The sequence below is a fragment of the Sapajus apella genome, unplaced genomic scaffold (assembly GCF_009761245.1).
Source record: "Sapajus apella isolate SASKATOON/1434 unplaced genomic scaffold, GSC_monkey_1.0 scaffold67, whole genome shotgun sequence".
Lineage (NCBI taxonomy): Eukaryota > Metazoa > Chordata > Mammalia > Primates > Cebidae > Sapajus > Sapajus apella.
In genome coordinates, this window is record NW_022437007.1 from 6,811,235 (window position 1) to 6,826,888 (window position 15,654).

The following is a 15,654-nucleotide window of genomic DNA, read 5'->3' on the forward strand; positions in this document are numbered from 1 at the left end:
AGGGTGGGAATAATAGAATATGAGAAAACACCAAGTGTGTTTCTTTGTATAAATCTAGAACAAAAGCTGTATTCCTTCTTTTCTTTTTTGAGATGGAGTTTTGCTTTTGTTGCCCAGGCTGGAGTGCAATGGCACTATCTTGGCTCATTGCAATCTCCACCTCCCGGGTTCAAGGGATTCCTCTTCCTCAGCCTCCCGGGTAGCTAGGATTACAGGCAACCACCACAACACCTGGCTAATTTTTTTGTATTTTTAGTAGAGACTGGGTTTCACTATGTTGGCCAGGCTGGTCTCGAACTCCTGACCTCAGGCGATCCACCCACCTCGGCCCTCCAAAGTGTTGGGATTACAGGTGTGAGCCACCACACCTGGCCCAAAAGTTGTATTCCTTCTAACATGCCAAAAGAAGAGGAAAAAGAGGGGTAGCAATGAGATAAATAAGTGAGATATGGAGTTTGAAACTTTCTAAGTTTCTATAGAATAAATGGCACTTATTTTTTAATAATAATTTTAAATGTAAATGTAATATTTTTATGTCTTCCCATTGTTAATGTAGCAAATCATCACAAATTTAGTGGCTGTAAACAACGCAAATGTTCTTTACAGTGCCGTGGATTAGGAGTCTGACATGGGCTAATACCAGGGGACTGGCAAGGCTGTGCCCTCTGGAGGCTGTAGGGGTGAATCTATTTCCTTGTCTTTTCGAGCCTCTAAAAACTGCCCACATTTCTTGGCCTGTGGTCCCTTCCCCCATCTCAAAATTCAGCAATTCCTGGATTTAGTCCTTCTCATATTACATCATTCTGACTTCCGTTTCCATCATCGTACCTCCTTCTTCACTCTGACTCTTCTCTTCCACTTTCAAGGACCCTTGAGATGACACCGTGACCACCTGGATAATCAGGGTGCTCTTCACATCTCAAGGTCCTTATTGACATATGCAAGTCCCTTTTGCCAAGTAAGGTAAACCCTTTTCTTTGTGTATGTGATGAATACATTATATAGATACATTATATATATAAAATAAGTCTATATATATATATTAGTCTATATATGTATATATTAGTCTGTATATATTAGTCTATATAAATTTCTTTCTATATCTATTAGTCTCTCTATATATTCGTCTCTCTATATATTAGTCTATATATAGATGGATTAGTCTATTTTATCATTTACTACCATAAAATATACATAAATCTATTTAAAATCTCCTGTTGCTATTGTGGTGAGCTCTAGTGTTGCCACTATCCACTTAAAACACCATGTGGTGCTAATCATCTTCAGGTGAGCTGACCGTCTCCCCAGTCAGTTGCCTCTGGTGTCTCTTGCAGTTCTTGTATATTTTTCATCATTTTTATTGCAATAAAATTAAACCTTGTACATCTTGGATAGCACCATGGGACCCATGTGGAGCTCCACTAGTGATGCCGGAAGTGCTCCCAAGAAGAGAAAAGTCATGACATTATTAGAAAAAGTTGAATTGCTTGAGATTTACTACACACTGAGGTCTGCAGATGCAGTTGCCCAACATTTCAGAAGATTCTTCTTGTAATCAATGTTGAGACATATAAGTCTAGCATTTAGTAATTCTGAATATAAACAAATAACAGGAATAAAAAGAGGTTTGGTAGCTTGGGGAGATGCTGTACTAAATCCTTTAAAATTTATTAGAATTTTCTGTTCCTAGGGTAGAAAATTCCCATAATCGGACACCAGCCTGACTGGCTGCTACTTCTACTGGATGTAGTGCCAGCTCTCATCTCTGTGCACAAGATGGCCGGATCTCTTTAGCACAGACGGGGTTGCCATTTGACAGAAAGTGACACCAGAAAAAAAAAAAAGTGTAAAATAAACATTAGAATTTAGCCAAACTAGGTTAGAAAAAATAAAACCTAAAAACCCCAAGAGAGTTAGGCATTCACTTCCCAAGGTACAAACAAAATGCATTTTTGGCAATAGTCCATTTAGACTAGCCTCTAACTAATAAGTTGCTTTTTTTGGTAACAATTTTGAAAAAGCTTGTCTGGTACCAGAAACTATACAGAAGTAGTGAGATTGATTTTTCATTTTTCTTATGCAATTGCTTTACTTCACATGTAAAATTTTGCATATAAACTGGAAATCTTAACCAAAGAATAATTAAACGTTATCCAATATAAAATTCTACAATATATTTAAATGAGAAAAATAGCTTTTGTATCACAATTTATTCAAAGTTATCAGCATAATTTAATGACATTTCAGGTTAAAATTAAAATGAGTATAAGAAGTTATAATCAAGTATTTATTCACAATTATTAGCAATTCAATAAACAGAATATTTGCAATATTAGCAATTCAATAAACAAACAGAAGCTGTATCACTTTTAAGTAGTATTCATTTGAGAGTAATAATTGTTTGGATTGGAAGGTGGTGAGCTCAGTAGCTCTTACATAGTGTTCTCCAATCTACAAAAGTTTTTTTTTCCCCCTTCAAACAACACATAATAAAAGATAACAATTACATATTGTCAAGTACCAGATACTCATCAACACGCTTTACAGATTTTAACTAATTTCAATCACATAATAACCATGTGAGGTAGGTGCCATCGTAAACTCCATTTTGTAAATGAGGGGTCTAATATAGGGGCCTTTGGAACTTGCCCAAAGCCACACAAATAAAATGAAACAGAGATGGGATTTAAACTCAGGCATGTCAACTTCAGAGTACACACACAAATTGAATTCTGCTTTGTTTCTCTTGCATAGCAAAGTAATATACAGTACTATCAGGTGGAAATGGGTAAAATGTACATTGGAATAGGGGTTATATTATTTCCAGGTTTTGGAAACAATTGCAATAAACATTTGTACTAGCAGTTCTGTTTCAGTTTTCTTTTTTCTTATAAATTTAAATTAAATTTCTTTTTTAGAGATGGGACCTTGCTATGTCCCCAGGCTGGCGAATTCACACTCTTGGGCTAAGTGATCCTCCTGCTTCAGCTTCCCCAGTAGCTGGGATTACGGGTGTGTACCACTCTGTCTGACTTAATTTCAGTTTTCTTAAAAAAATACAACCAGCATGCCTGTAATTTTATCTTGCCTACTGGAAACCACCAGTTAAAACAAGAAGACAACAGGAAAACCTCCAGTTAAGAGGGTTTTAGAAAAGTGTATTTCAGAAAAAAATTAATTCCAAAGAGTGGTTTTGAATTAATTAATTCAACCATTCAAAAGAGTGGTTGGTTCCTATAAATTGTCACTGATAACCTAGAATCTCACTCTAGCAATATCTTTGTGTATTTATGTATGTGCATGTACTTGTGTATGTGTGTATTATGTTACGCACATATTCTCAATGGTGAAAAATTTTTGTTCTCTGAGAATGGATTTTATCTGGAGGTAATCAAAAGCATCATGAGCTAAAATGGGTAGATGATGTAGAGTTGGGCAATATTAACTTGAAATAAACATAAGTTTTGGCCAAAAATAATAAAATGGGCTTTTTAACACTTTAGTTACCAACTACGACATTTACTTTATGAAACAAAGGATCCAAATATCTTTGGAATCTAATTTCATTATAAGGTAAGACTCTCCCTCCTTCCCCAAGGTATTTCTGCCTCACTTCATTGGGATAATAGGTGAGAAATCTGCACTGTAACTTCTTTGTATATGGACTTCATGCTGTGAGCTAGATTATGCAACACTAGGTACATATTGTGGTAAAAAGAGTATCCACATATGTAATGCTATAATAATGTAGACATTTTAGTCACCAAGTAAAGTCCTACCTTCATAAACACTTCATCAGAAGAAATTTTCATTTTATACTTGAATGAAACTCAGTTTTCCTTCATTCTCACATTTTTGGGGAAAAAGTCATTTACCCACTCTAACAGTGGCTGAGATCCATTTGCTTTGTGAAAATGCACTCTGTTCTCAGCATAATAATCCCTCTTGTCCGACAGACGTTTTCTCTTAACCACTGCTGCCATCTGCTGGTCTTCTTCTTGTTAGATTTTAGAAAAAGCAGTGCATAAGGCTCCAGTCAAGATGATGCAAAATGCAAGTATCATTAATAGGTAGTTTTGTAGGCCCTGAATAAGAAAAAAAAAGAATAACGATGAAAAAAGCCGGAATCGAATGCACAAAATGGACAAACTCTCAAGATTGCTAGGGACCTGACAAACCTTCGCTGTAGCCACTTGTATGCTTTTTTGCTGTCCCATCCAAGTAATCAGGTTCTCACAAAACCCTGCAAAGCCTTATGAATTCACCCATTCAGTAAATAAATGTGGGCACCCACTAGGCTTCAACATATGCCTTCATGCGGCCAATCATATAATATGGGAGACAGGAAGTAATTACAGAAAAGAATGTTATCATGTGAGGGGGTGTTAATAAGCAAACCACCATGGTTGTTTGAGAGGGTGTTACAGGAATCTTAATCATGCTGGATTGGAGGGTGGGGAGTGGAGCTTCGAACTACAAGTATCAGTGAATTGGCCAGGGGAATAGGGCAGCAAGTACAGATTCCAGGTAGAAGGAATTTTGTGTGCATAGTCCTGTTGTAAGAAAAAGCAAGATATTTCCCAGGGACTGAAAGGAGGTCAGTGTGACTGCAGCAATGAAAGTTAAGTGGAGCAAGATGAGGTTGGAAGACCATGGACCCGAGCACTTATTACGCTTTGGGTCCTATTTTTTTTTTCTTTTTTTTTTGAGATGGAGTCTTACTCTGTCACCCGGCTGGAATGCAGTGGCGCCATCTCGGCTCACTGCAACCTCTGCCTCTCAGGTTCAAGAGATTCTCCTGTCTCAGTCTCCCAAATAGCTTGGATTACAGGAGAGTACCACCACACCAAACTAATTTTTGCATTTTTAGTGGAGACAGCATTTCTATATATTGGGTAGGCTGGTCTTGAACTCCTGACCTCAAGTGATTGGCCCACCTCCGCCTCCCAAATTTGGGTCCTATTTTTCAAAGCAAAGAGGAAGATATTAAAGAAACATGCAGCTGGCTGTGTTAAAATATCAGATTTGCATTGCGTAAAGCTCACACTTCTTTTGCAGGATGGCAGACAGATTGGAGGGGCCAGAATGGATGCAAGGAGACCAATCAGGAGGTGACTGTAGTCTTCCAGGGAAAAGATGTTGAAGGGGAGATGGAGAGATGGAGATGGATCTCAAGGGTGAAGAAGAAATGCAGAGAGGGTGTGAAAAACGACTCAGCTGGCCTTGCCCAGTTATGTATGGGGTCACTGGTCTTAAAGATGGGAACTACTGAGAACCACTTCCCTGTGTTGCCCAGTCCATCTTTGAATTAACTAAGAAGTATCTTCCTGTGTTAAGTAGAAATATTTCATTTCCTGTAAATTCCATCACTAGGAGTACAGATAGATCGATTTTAATATCTCTCCCACAAGATAAATCCTCAAACACTGAAAAATAACTCTCTTATATCCCCAGAGGCCTCTCTTTTCCTGGTCAATATTTTAACTCTCTATTTTTCTTATGGAATGGTTTCAAGCTTCCTTTCTGTCTGGCTTTTCCCTTCTGAATGACTGCCAGTTTGTCTATATCCTTCTTTATGTTTATAGAGCCCCATATTCTTTTTTTTTAAAGTAAAAGTACAGACTTGTTCTTGTTGCAAAGCAAAAGTACACACTCAAGAAAGGGGAGTGGGGTGTACTCAAGAGAGAATCATGCAAGGGGGCTGGGGTTCCTATCTTCATGGTGTCTTTAACCAAGGGGTGGAATATTCATGAAGATTCCTGGAAAAAGGTAAAGGTTTCTCAGAACTGTGGTGTCACTCATTTTTACACCAAATATGGGTGTGCCCGGAAGTGCCATGGCAGTGGTGGGTGTGTGATTTGTATGTTAACGGGTGTATAATGAGGTCCTAGGTGAAACCTAGGGCAAATCCAGCACCATATAATGAGGTCCCAGGTGAAACCTAGCGCAAATCCAGAACCAAACCAACTATTTGGTTCATTTGGTCTTAGCCAGCTTGGTACACACCCGGTTTTTCAGGGTCTTATCAGCCCGCTGGCTCTGCAGCTATTTTAACAGTTTCTTTTTGCTAGTCATTTGAAACTGCTGCCTGGAATTTTCCTAATCTGTGATCATCCTGTATTATTCCTGTCTCATTCCCCCAGCTTAAAGATTTCCATCCCTTATCCTTAAGGCTTGATGTGGGAGGAAGTCATTCTTCTGTATCTGCTTCCCGCTGATTAAGGGCATAGGCTCTGCATAGTGAGGGCATGGTACTCTGGCTATCTGTTCTAAGGATCCCAAGGGTGGGTTATCAGGAAAGTCTAAATCCAAGGCAGAAGACCCCAGTACTTTAAAGGAAGGTTTGAACATCACAAAGTAAAACAAGACTAGTACCTCTCTAATTTTAGAGATATTTAAGGTTACAATCAGATTTTCTAATTTAATAATACTATTTATTAGATTCTTTTTAAAAGGAGAAATAACAATGGTTTATTGATAAGTTACTGAGAAGACACAATAACTTTTTCTGGAAAAAGGAAAAAAGAATGGAGAGGAGGCAGCTCTAGGAAGCAGTTGGCATCCTGCCTGCTTCATATCTGTAGGAACAGGGCTGGTAGCCTCCCCCTCTGGTGAAAATCCTGGCCACTCTGTTCTGACAGATTAATAGCCCCAAACTACTCAAAGTTGGGGCAAAACTTCAAGGAAGGTAGTGGGAATAGAATGCTGTGTCTCTGAGGCAAGAGTTGACTGACTTGTTGGGGGAAGTGGGTTCATAAAAGCAGGACCCTGAGCTCTGTTAGAGGCTAATTAATCCTCAGGACTCATCTGGATTCAAGAGTATCTCCCCTCATGTTCACCCAAGGACTCAATGGAGAACATGCACCAAAACTTGGGTGCCTACAGCCAGGCCACGCAAAGGGTGGGCTTAGGGAGACTCATTTCCCCCCACACAGATGCAAGGGGTCGGAGGGTGGGGGGTGCTTCTGTCTTTTCGGCCTTGCGACCAGGTCAGCTTTGAGGGAAACCCAGAAAGGGAGGTTCTAACTGGGCTCGCCCAGGAAACAGGGTTGGGGCAGGATAGGCAGGTTGACAATAGGAACACACGGCTCTCCTGGCTCCACTATGAAATTCTCACTGCAAAGCGTAGACTTTTGTCTGGTTTCATTTTGCCTACTTCCCTCACATTTCCTTAAAGGTCTTGTGTCTCCAGTTTACTGGAAGAATGTAGAGATCAGAGGTAAATTTGTGTAATAAATCTGAACAGAAGAGAAACAAAGTCCAGGATGGAGGGAATGTGAAAACTGTCAAGGAAAGTTCTTTCATATTATTGGTTCTTAAGATTACTGTTAACTAATATAGAACATATATGTTATGTATACATAACATAGAACATACTATTATAAGATTAATGGTTATATACTTTTGTATACATAACATAAATATACATACTTTGTATACAATTACATATACATATACAAATACATATGGTCATGTAAACCTATGTATTAATAACATACGTATTAATTAAAAAAATTAAATAATTCTGTCACTAAATTTTATATAAATATATAAAATTTATAAATTAATTATATAAATATATAACGGGAATATATATATGTTAGTTATATATATATATTCGCTTTCTTCAACTTAATAAAGAGAGTGGATTAATTTGCCTCTGTTCGATGACCAGAGACAGGTCTTTGTAAGTTAGGTTGGGGCCAGTTGAATTGTCTGATTCAGTGCTACCCTCAGCACCAACAGAAGCCACTCAAATCCCAAACTCTACAAGTAAAAGTACCCCAAACTTGCCAAGTACAGAATGGCTTATTTAAATACACACACACACACACACACACACACACACACACACACACACACGCAGTGGGTTTTGGATTTCCCTGCATCTTTTTCTTAGTTTTTGAGACTGCAGTGCTCACCTAGATACTGATACTAATGCAGAATAAGTATTCCATAAATATTTGCTCAATGAATGCACTAAAGTGATTTTCACATATACATTGTGAATTTGAAATTGATACAATCACTTAAATTTAAAAATGGGTCTTCAATTACAAGCTCTCTACAATCTAATTACATGAATACATTGCTAAGTAATATTTTATTGCCTACATAGACAGAAGAATAATGTTCTCAGGAAATGAAAATTTTTTTTCCCCTTCAATGTTAAGAATTTGCCAAAAATACCGAGTCTCCTAGAGAAAAAGACTGATTATAGTTGGGCAACAGCAATAGTTTTCCTTCATCAAAGGTGGATGCTAACTCTTGGAGAGAGCATGCTAACATTCTTCCCAAAGCATAAAGCTTTTCTAACTTGGATTTCTGAAGCAGCTACTAAGATAATAGATCATCGTATTCTTCATCAGAGAGTAGCTTACTGACCGAAACACTGTTGAGGTAATGCCTGTGTTGGCATTGCTATAGACATACTGACTAAAGTGTGTTGGTAAAAATATAATTTATATATAGCTGAAAGATGTAAGAATCTAAAATGAACTTCCCAATGAGTAGCACATATCAAAGAGCATTGGCAGTAAGAAAACATCCAACTGATGCACTGATGGCATTACAACTAAATGAAATCATTGAAGTCCTCACACAAAAGGTGCTTGGCACTCAGCCTTATTCCTCGAAGCAGTAGGTTGTAAACTTTTAATTAAGTGTCTTCAAGAACTGCTTTAGGATACAGAACTGACAATAGCTATGAGCCCTGCAGATAACAGTTTTGCTTTTGTTTTCTTCTTTAGAGTTTAGGAGTTTTTGTCTTGTTTCTAGACAAATACTTCACAAATTATTCGTATGAGATTTAGGTTTTAGTGTTTATTCATGATGCTTTTCTAAACTGATCGGGATGTAAGTATTTAATTTTTTTCTTTAAATCAGCTGTCAAGAGGCAATTAGGTGTCTGCATTAAATAGGTAACACTGGATATCCTTTAAGTTTTGTTTGTAGACAGACATATAAGATTATTTATTTATTTACTTAGTTATTTTGAGACAGAGTCTAGCTCTGTCACCCAGGCTGGAGTGCAGTGTGTAATCTTGGTTTACTGCAATCTCCACTTCCCAGGTTCAAGCCATCTTCCTACCTCAGCCTCCTAAACAGCTGGGACTACAGGCACACACCACCAGAGCCTGTTAATTTTCCTATTTTTGTAGAGACAGGGTTTTGCCATGTTGCCCTTGCTGGTCTTGAACTCCTGAGCTCAAGTGATCTGGCTGCCTCAGCCTCCCAAAGTGCTGGGACTACAGCTAAGCCACCATGCCTGGCCCGGGGTTTTTTTTTTTTTTTAAACAAACAAACAAACAAACAACCCTTTGTTTTCAGCTGAGCCCTCTCTCTTCTTTAAATACTTATAATCTCATCTTAGTCCTTTTTTAAAATAGAGAAAGAGCAAACAGTCATTTTCTTAGGCTTAGAAATTCTTATTTTATAAGAAAACTGGCCTAGCTAATCTAAATTGCACATTTCAGAAATTTGGTACATGCGCTGTCATGATTTTTTTTTTGTCTATTTTTACATAAATAATTAGCCAAACTTTAGAACCTACTCTAAAAATTCTAGAAAAAGCTTCACTGGGATGTTACAGGAATTATGCTGAAGGTAATTGGAGAGAACTGCCTAATCATAACGGTGAGGTGTTCCATCAGAAATGTGGCCAGCCTTCCTCATTTGTTCTGATCTCCCATGTCCTCCAGTAAATGTTTGTAGCAAAGTAAAATACAGTATTTAAAAAATCTGGCACATAACTTGTTAATACTTTTCTTAGATGTATGTAATTTTTGTGGTTATTATTAATAGCATTTATTTTCCTCTTTTTAACTGGTTGTTAGTGATATATTGGAAGGCAATTGATTTTCTATTTCTTTTATATCTCAAGCCTTACTAAATGATATTGGATCTTAAATTTTTCAGCTGATTCTTTTAAATTTTTATTTTAATTTATAATTTTTGTCACCAATATATTGAAATCACAATGCTTGCATTGTTTAAAATGTAATCTGCAAATGAAAATTTTCTCATTTCTTTTCCTATATTTATGCACTTCATTTCTTATTCTTGTCTTTCCAAACTAGCTAGATCTACAGAAAATACTGAATAGTAGTATGGAGAAATCTTTGACTTCTAACGTACAGAGAACTCTAAGGTTTCATGAAATTAAAGTATATAATTGCTATTTTGTTTGGACAGACATACTGTACCACTAAAGCTTCCTTTTATTTCTAGCTTACTAAGAGGTTAGTATAGTATTATCACATCCTTTTCCTATTTCACATGGTAGAGTAAATGAGATTAATTAATTTACATATTATGAATGATCCTTGCCTTCCTGAATTAAACCCTATTGGGTCATAGTATATTAATCTTAAAAGTTACTTTTCTATTTGGTCTGAGCCATCTTTTTAAATATGTCTTTACCAAAAACAAAACAAAACAAAATAAAACAAAACATTCCTTACTGTTTTTCAGTACCCCGTTAAATGAACTCTAAGAATTAATACTAGGCTTTTTGGTTAGGGATTTTCTCTTTGAACAGGTTTCCTATATGTAGTTAAAAGGATTTTCAATTCAGTATTATTATTGTAGTCATGACCAAAATAATTTTCAAATGCTTTAATATAAACCTATACTTAGCTTATGCTTCTTTATACCTATAATGACTAATAAACTATGATCGCTAATTTGTGATTTTCTAAGGCTTCGGCATCTTACATGAAATAATAATTCTTCAATATAAATAAATCATCTTTTGTGAGGTAGATGAAATATATGCAGAGAGATTTACAATATATTTTTAGCACAGAGTTACTTTTTGTAGAAAGGAACTCCAACTACAATAAATGAGAATCCTTCCTGAAAGTAACTTACAGGGTTATACATGTTTCAAGTTGTTCTTGTGTATTTAAAAAAATTAAAATTCTGATCATAGTCCACGTATTTTTGAAACAAATATATTAGATTTTTAAAATCTGAGAATCTTACTTGTATTATCAAATAATGATTTTAAAATCAAAATATTTTGTTTATAATTGAAATGATGTTTTAAATCTAAAATTAAATACTCATTTTAAAGATCAGGTAGAAGGTCATTCACTTTATGGCTCTCAGAGGTGAGCAACCTCAATCTTCTTAGAGCCAGGAATTATCTGCTGCTACAACTGCATATTACGACAAGCTTACGATGCCTTAACGTGGGAGGCGCCTTTGGATCAACATTGTCTTTAATAAAAATTATTGGAAAAGGGTATTTGCATATATTCCTCAACTGAAGACTTTTTCTACAAGTAAAGGTAACTGGGAAAAGTTCTAAAGCAATTTTTTAAAAAAGATTAAAATTTTTAAATCTTTTAATTAAAAATGTTGCCCAGGCTGTTCTTGAACTCCTAGGCTCAAGCGATCCTCCTGCATAGTTGGACTACAGGTGGATGTGACCATGCCTGGCTGAAAGGGGGGAAATTCTCTGATTTTGTAAGTTTTCCTATTCTTTCTTGCTTTTCCATTTTTGAAGAGACAGGATTTCAAGTGCAGTGGTATGCTTATGGCTTGCTGTAACCTTAACCTCCTGAACCCAAGCAACCCTCCCTCCTCAACCTCCCGAGTGGCTGTGACTACAAGTGTACACCACCACACCTGGCTAATTTTTAAATTGTTTTTGTAGATAGGGGTCTCGCTATGTTGCCTAGGCTGGTCTCAAACTCCTGGGCTCAAGCAATCCTCCCGCATTGGCCTCCCAAAGTGCTGGGATTATAGGTGTGAGCCACTACTCCGAACCTGTTCTATTTTTCTATCTACAGTTTGGGCTAGGTTATATGACATTTATCCCCAAAATTAACTGAGCTGAGCATTTATTGCATTCTTAGTACTGTTCTTAGCACTTGACTCATATTCTTACAGCTCTTTTGGTAGGTTATCCCCAGTTTCAGATAAGGACTATACGCACAGAAAGGTTAAGAAACTTGACCAAGGTCACACAGCTAGTTTGTGACAGAGTCAGGATTTGAACCCAGTTGGGATCTTGAGACTCCACCTTTTGTTGTTGTTGTTATTGCCCAGGCTGGCCTCAAATTCCTGGCCTCAAGTGATGCTCCTGCCTCAGACTTCTGAGTAGCTGGGACTATAGATGCATGCCATCATGCCTGGCAAAGTGATTTTTTTTTTTTTTGTGGGGGACGGAGTTTCCCTCTTGTTACCCAGGCTGGAGTGCAATGGCGCGATCTCGGCTCACTGCAACCTCCGCCTCCTGGGTTCAGGCAATTCTCCTGCCTCAGCCTCCCCAGTAGCTGGGATTACAGGCATGCGCCACCATGCCCAGCTAATTTTTTGTATTTTTTTAGTAGAGACGGGGTTTCACCATGTTGACCAGGATGGTCTCGATCTCATGACCTCGTGATCCACCCGCCTCGGCCTCCCAAAGTGCTGGGATTACAGGCTTGAGCGACCGCGCCCGGCCAGCAAAGTGATTTTTAAAGAAAACACACACACACACACACACACACACACACACACACACCCACTTACTAGAACTATTTGATGAATGCAATTTTAAATTCCCATCATTTACATTTGAAAAGGAAATGGCAATGGCCGCCTGTTACCATGCTGTTTTCCTACAAAATTGCTGGTTTGACATGGAGACCTTTGGGAAACACAGGAACCAATATAAATGTCTATTCCCAAAGCCCATTTACCTTAGGGGATATTTTAACCTGTAGATAAAAAAAAAATTCACTTTGTTTATCTTCCATATTTTAAGCAAATTTCCCTGTTTCCAACAGATTTCCCTCTTTCATATTTCATTGGATTATTTAACTAGAATCACTTCAGGGAAACTTAAGTCAATGACAGCATTTTTGCACTGGAGAGCGGGTGGAGACACAATGTTACATTATAAAGATCATAGCTCTAGTATTTTCTTTTCTAATTAGGTATTATCACATTCTGAACATTTTATCTGTCAAATCCATTCATAGGTTGTTTGCCCTGAACCTAGGCACCACAGGCAGTTTTCAGAAAATAATGCAAACATAGTATTAAATACTCACCTGAGCCCATTTCCATTTTCTTTCTTTTTTTGGATGCAGTCTTGCTCTGTCACCCAGGCTGGAGTGAAGTGGCTTGGCTCACTGCAACCTCTGCCTTCTGGGTTCAAGCAATTCTCTGCCTCAGCCTCCTGAGTAGCTGGGATTATAGGTACCAGCTATCACGCCCAGCTAATTTTTTGTATTTTTGGTAGAGGTTGTACAGGCGGGGTTTCACTATCCTGGCCAGGCTGGTCTTCAACTCCTGATCTCATGATCCACCTGCCTCAGCCTCCCAAAGTGCTGGGATTACAGGTGTGAACCACTGTGCCCGGTCTACCTCATTCCCATTTTCTAAGTTTACCCTTTCTTGTACTTACCTTTATTTCCTTAAACATGAAGACACCCCACATTGCAGCTATAAATCCTGGACCCTTAAATAAAAATATAAACTTTAATTAAATTGGATATTTACTCATGACTAGGTTCTATATAAATATATTAAGTAGGAGATGAGAATATAAAAATATTTTCAGGGAAAACTACCCATAATATCAACCCTAACTCCATATTAAGCTAAACATTAAGTGATACTAAGTAAAAGATGAAGACTTTTTTTCATTTTCTTTTCTTCATGGTCTTCATTTTTATTATTTTGATGATGCTATAATATTTTGTGCCACATAATATTTTTCTTTAATATATTTATCATAAATCATTTTTATAAGCACATAGCTTATTATTTCCATTGGCCTAGTTCCTTAGGTTACTAGAAACGGGATCAGTAAGAAAAGTGTGCACAAGCTTCTAACTTTCTTTGGCATTAGATAATCTCATAACTGAAGAAATTCTGGCATGTTCTTTTTGGCTTAACAAATAATGTACATGTGGAAATAGCTCATGCTTTAAAAAAAACTTTGATATTACTGCAGAGCAATCAAGTGTGGCTAGCATTAAACACCAATGAATGCTAAAAATAGGTTTACGGGAAGATTAAAATAAACACATAAGGGAAAACAACAGGGGTTTCTGGGCAGGAGACAAAGAAAAGAATGAAATAATGTAGGACAGAGGAAATGAGAAGAAATAGGTGAAGAAAAGGAATGATTCTGCAATTTATGAACTTTAAGATATTCAAGTTTGGTTTAGCTGAGAAGGAAGAAAATTGGAATCTGGGTTAATTGTGGTCTTTGTAGAGAAGGTGTGTTGTATCAGCATTTTTATCATTGCTCTTCAAACCCCAAAAAACTCTGGAAGAGTTTCAAATAGATTCCAAAATGATTTTCCCCCACCACTACTCCAACTGTCTAAAAGACTGAGTCAACAGTTTGATTCCACTCCTGGTATGTAAGTGAAGCAAAAAAATACATTCCTCTCTGTTTATCAGTATCTGGAAAGTCAACATCAAAAGAGCCAGAGAAATAGTTCAAAGAACTGCCTTTTATCAATGATGTAAGTTCCTAAGCCTCAAAATCCAAATCAAACAAGAAGCATATGGGTCTTTTAAGCAATCCCACACTGACTTTCTACAGAATGGGGGGAAACAGTAGAACAGAGGATACCATACTAATGTTATGCTTAAGAATTTTTAATCTGAAAATCCATTTCCCTTCAGAGAACATGGTACAGGACAATACCGCAAGGTGTCATTGACCTTTGAAGATTCTTGTCTGATTGTTTTCTAAATATGAGTTTAGGCACGGCCTAAGCATTATTGTGAGGAGTAGTGGTTATAAGAGGGTGCTTTGCTAAAAGTAATGCAAGCATACGTCAAAGTATGTACTGACTCTGATTTAGGCCAAGGGAAGCTACGTAGGAAGGGCATCTTAATAGGAGATACAACGGTTTTGGTAATTTGGACTGTATATTTTCCTTTTGTAAACTAATGCAAATTAGGTGTAAATCGGCTTTTGCAAACAAAGTGAACTTGCACCTATCTTGAGAATAAGCTGATTCAGTTTAGAATTATCAAGGAAGACTTGGAGCAGAGGTAACAGCGCTTACTAGGTGACTTCTTTCTTTCTTTCTTTTGGCTTTTTAATGGCTTTTTTCTTTTTTAATGGCTTTTTTCTTTTTAATGGCTTCCTTTCTTTTGGCTTTTTATTTGCCAATAAACAAAATGGACATTACTTTCAAAGAACTCAGGCTAGTTATCACTGGATATATAACTATGAGAATAGGTATACCTGGGAAGAACAGCACTGCTGGGATATTAAAAATGTATTCTAATAAAATTGACTGACCATATTCATAATTGTTGAAGGTTGGTGATAGGTTCGTTTGATATTTTATATTTAAAAAGTTTAAGAAATCATGGCCGAGCATCGAGGCTCAGGCCTGAAATCCCAGCACTTAGTGAGGCCAAAGCAGGAGGATCACCTGAGGTCAGGAGTTTGAGAACACCCTGACCAACATGGAGAAACTCCGTCTCTACTAAAAATACAAAATTAGCTGGCCATGGTGGTGCATGCCTGTAATCTCAGCTACTCAGGAGGCTGTGGCAGGAGAATCGCTTGAACCCAGGAGGCAAGATTTCTCCATTGCACTGCAGCCTGGGCAACAAGAGCGAAACTCCATCTCAAAAAAAATAAATAAGTTTCAAAAATCTAGCCCTACCAAAATATATATATAT

At 37.3% G+C, this 15,654-nt stretch overlaps 1 protein-coding gene and 1 long non-coding RNA gene across 5 annotated transcripts in view; both read right to left on the reverse strand.

Annotated features, from left to right (window-relative positions):
• Positions 1-2,195: 2,195 nt before the first annotated feature.
• The window catches only part of TMEM144 (transmembrane protein 144), a 46,347-nt gene continuing 32,888 nt past the window's right edge, over positions 2,196-15,654 (reverse strand). For 3 of the 4 annotated variants that reach the window (XM_032248567.1, XM_032248566.1, XM_032248569.1), the window contains 2 exons: positions 13,403-13,456; positions 3,792-4,085 (listed from right to left, as the gene is read on the reverse strand). In XM_032248567.1, coding sequence (XP_032104458.1) covers positions 4,002-4,085; positions 13,403-13,456 — 138 coding nt within the window. In that variant the 3' untranslated portion in view covers positions 3,792-4,001. Of the gene's footprint in view, positions 4,086-13,402; positions 13,457-15,654 lie in introns of all 4 variants that reach the window. The other variant, XM_032248565.1, reaches the window with a different exon arrangement.
• On the reverse strand, positions 5,598-6,431 carry LOC116530485. Its single transcript, XR_004260024.1, has 2 exons — positions 5,942-6,431; positions 5,598-5,898 (listed from the first exon to the last, which is right to left on the reverse strand). It is a non-coding gene; the product is annotated as an uncharacterized LOC116530485 (long non-coding RNA).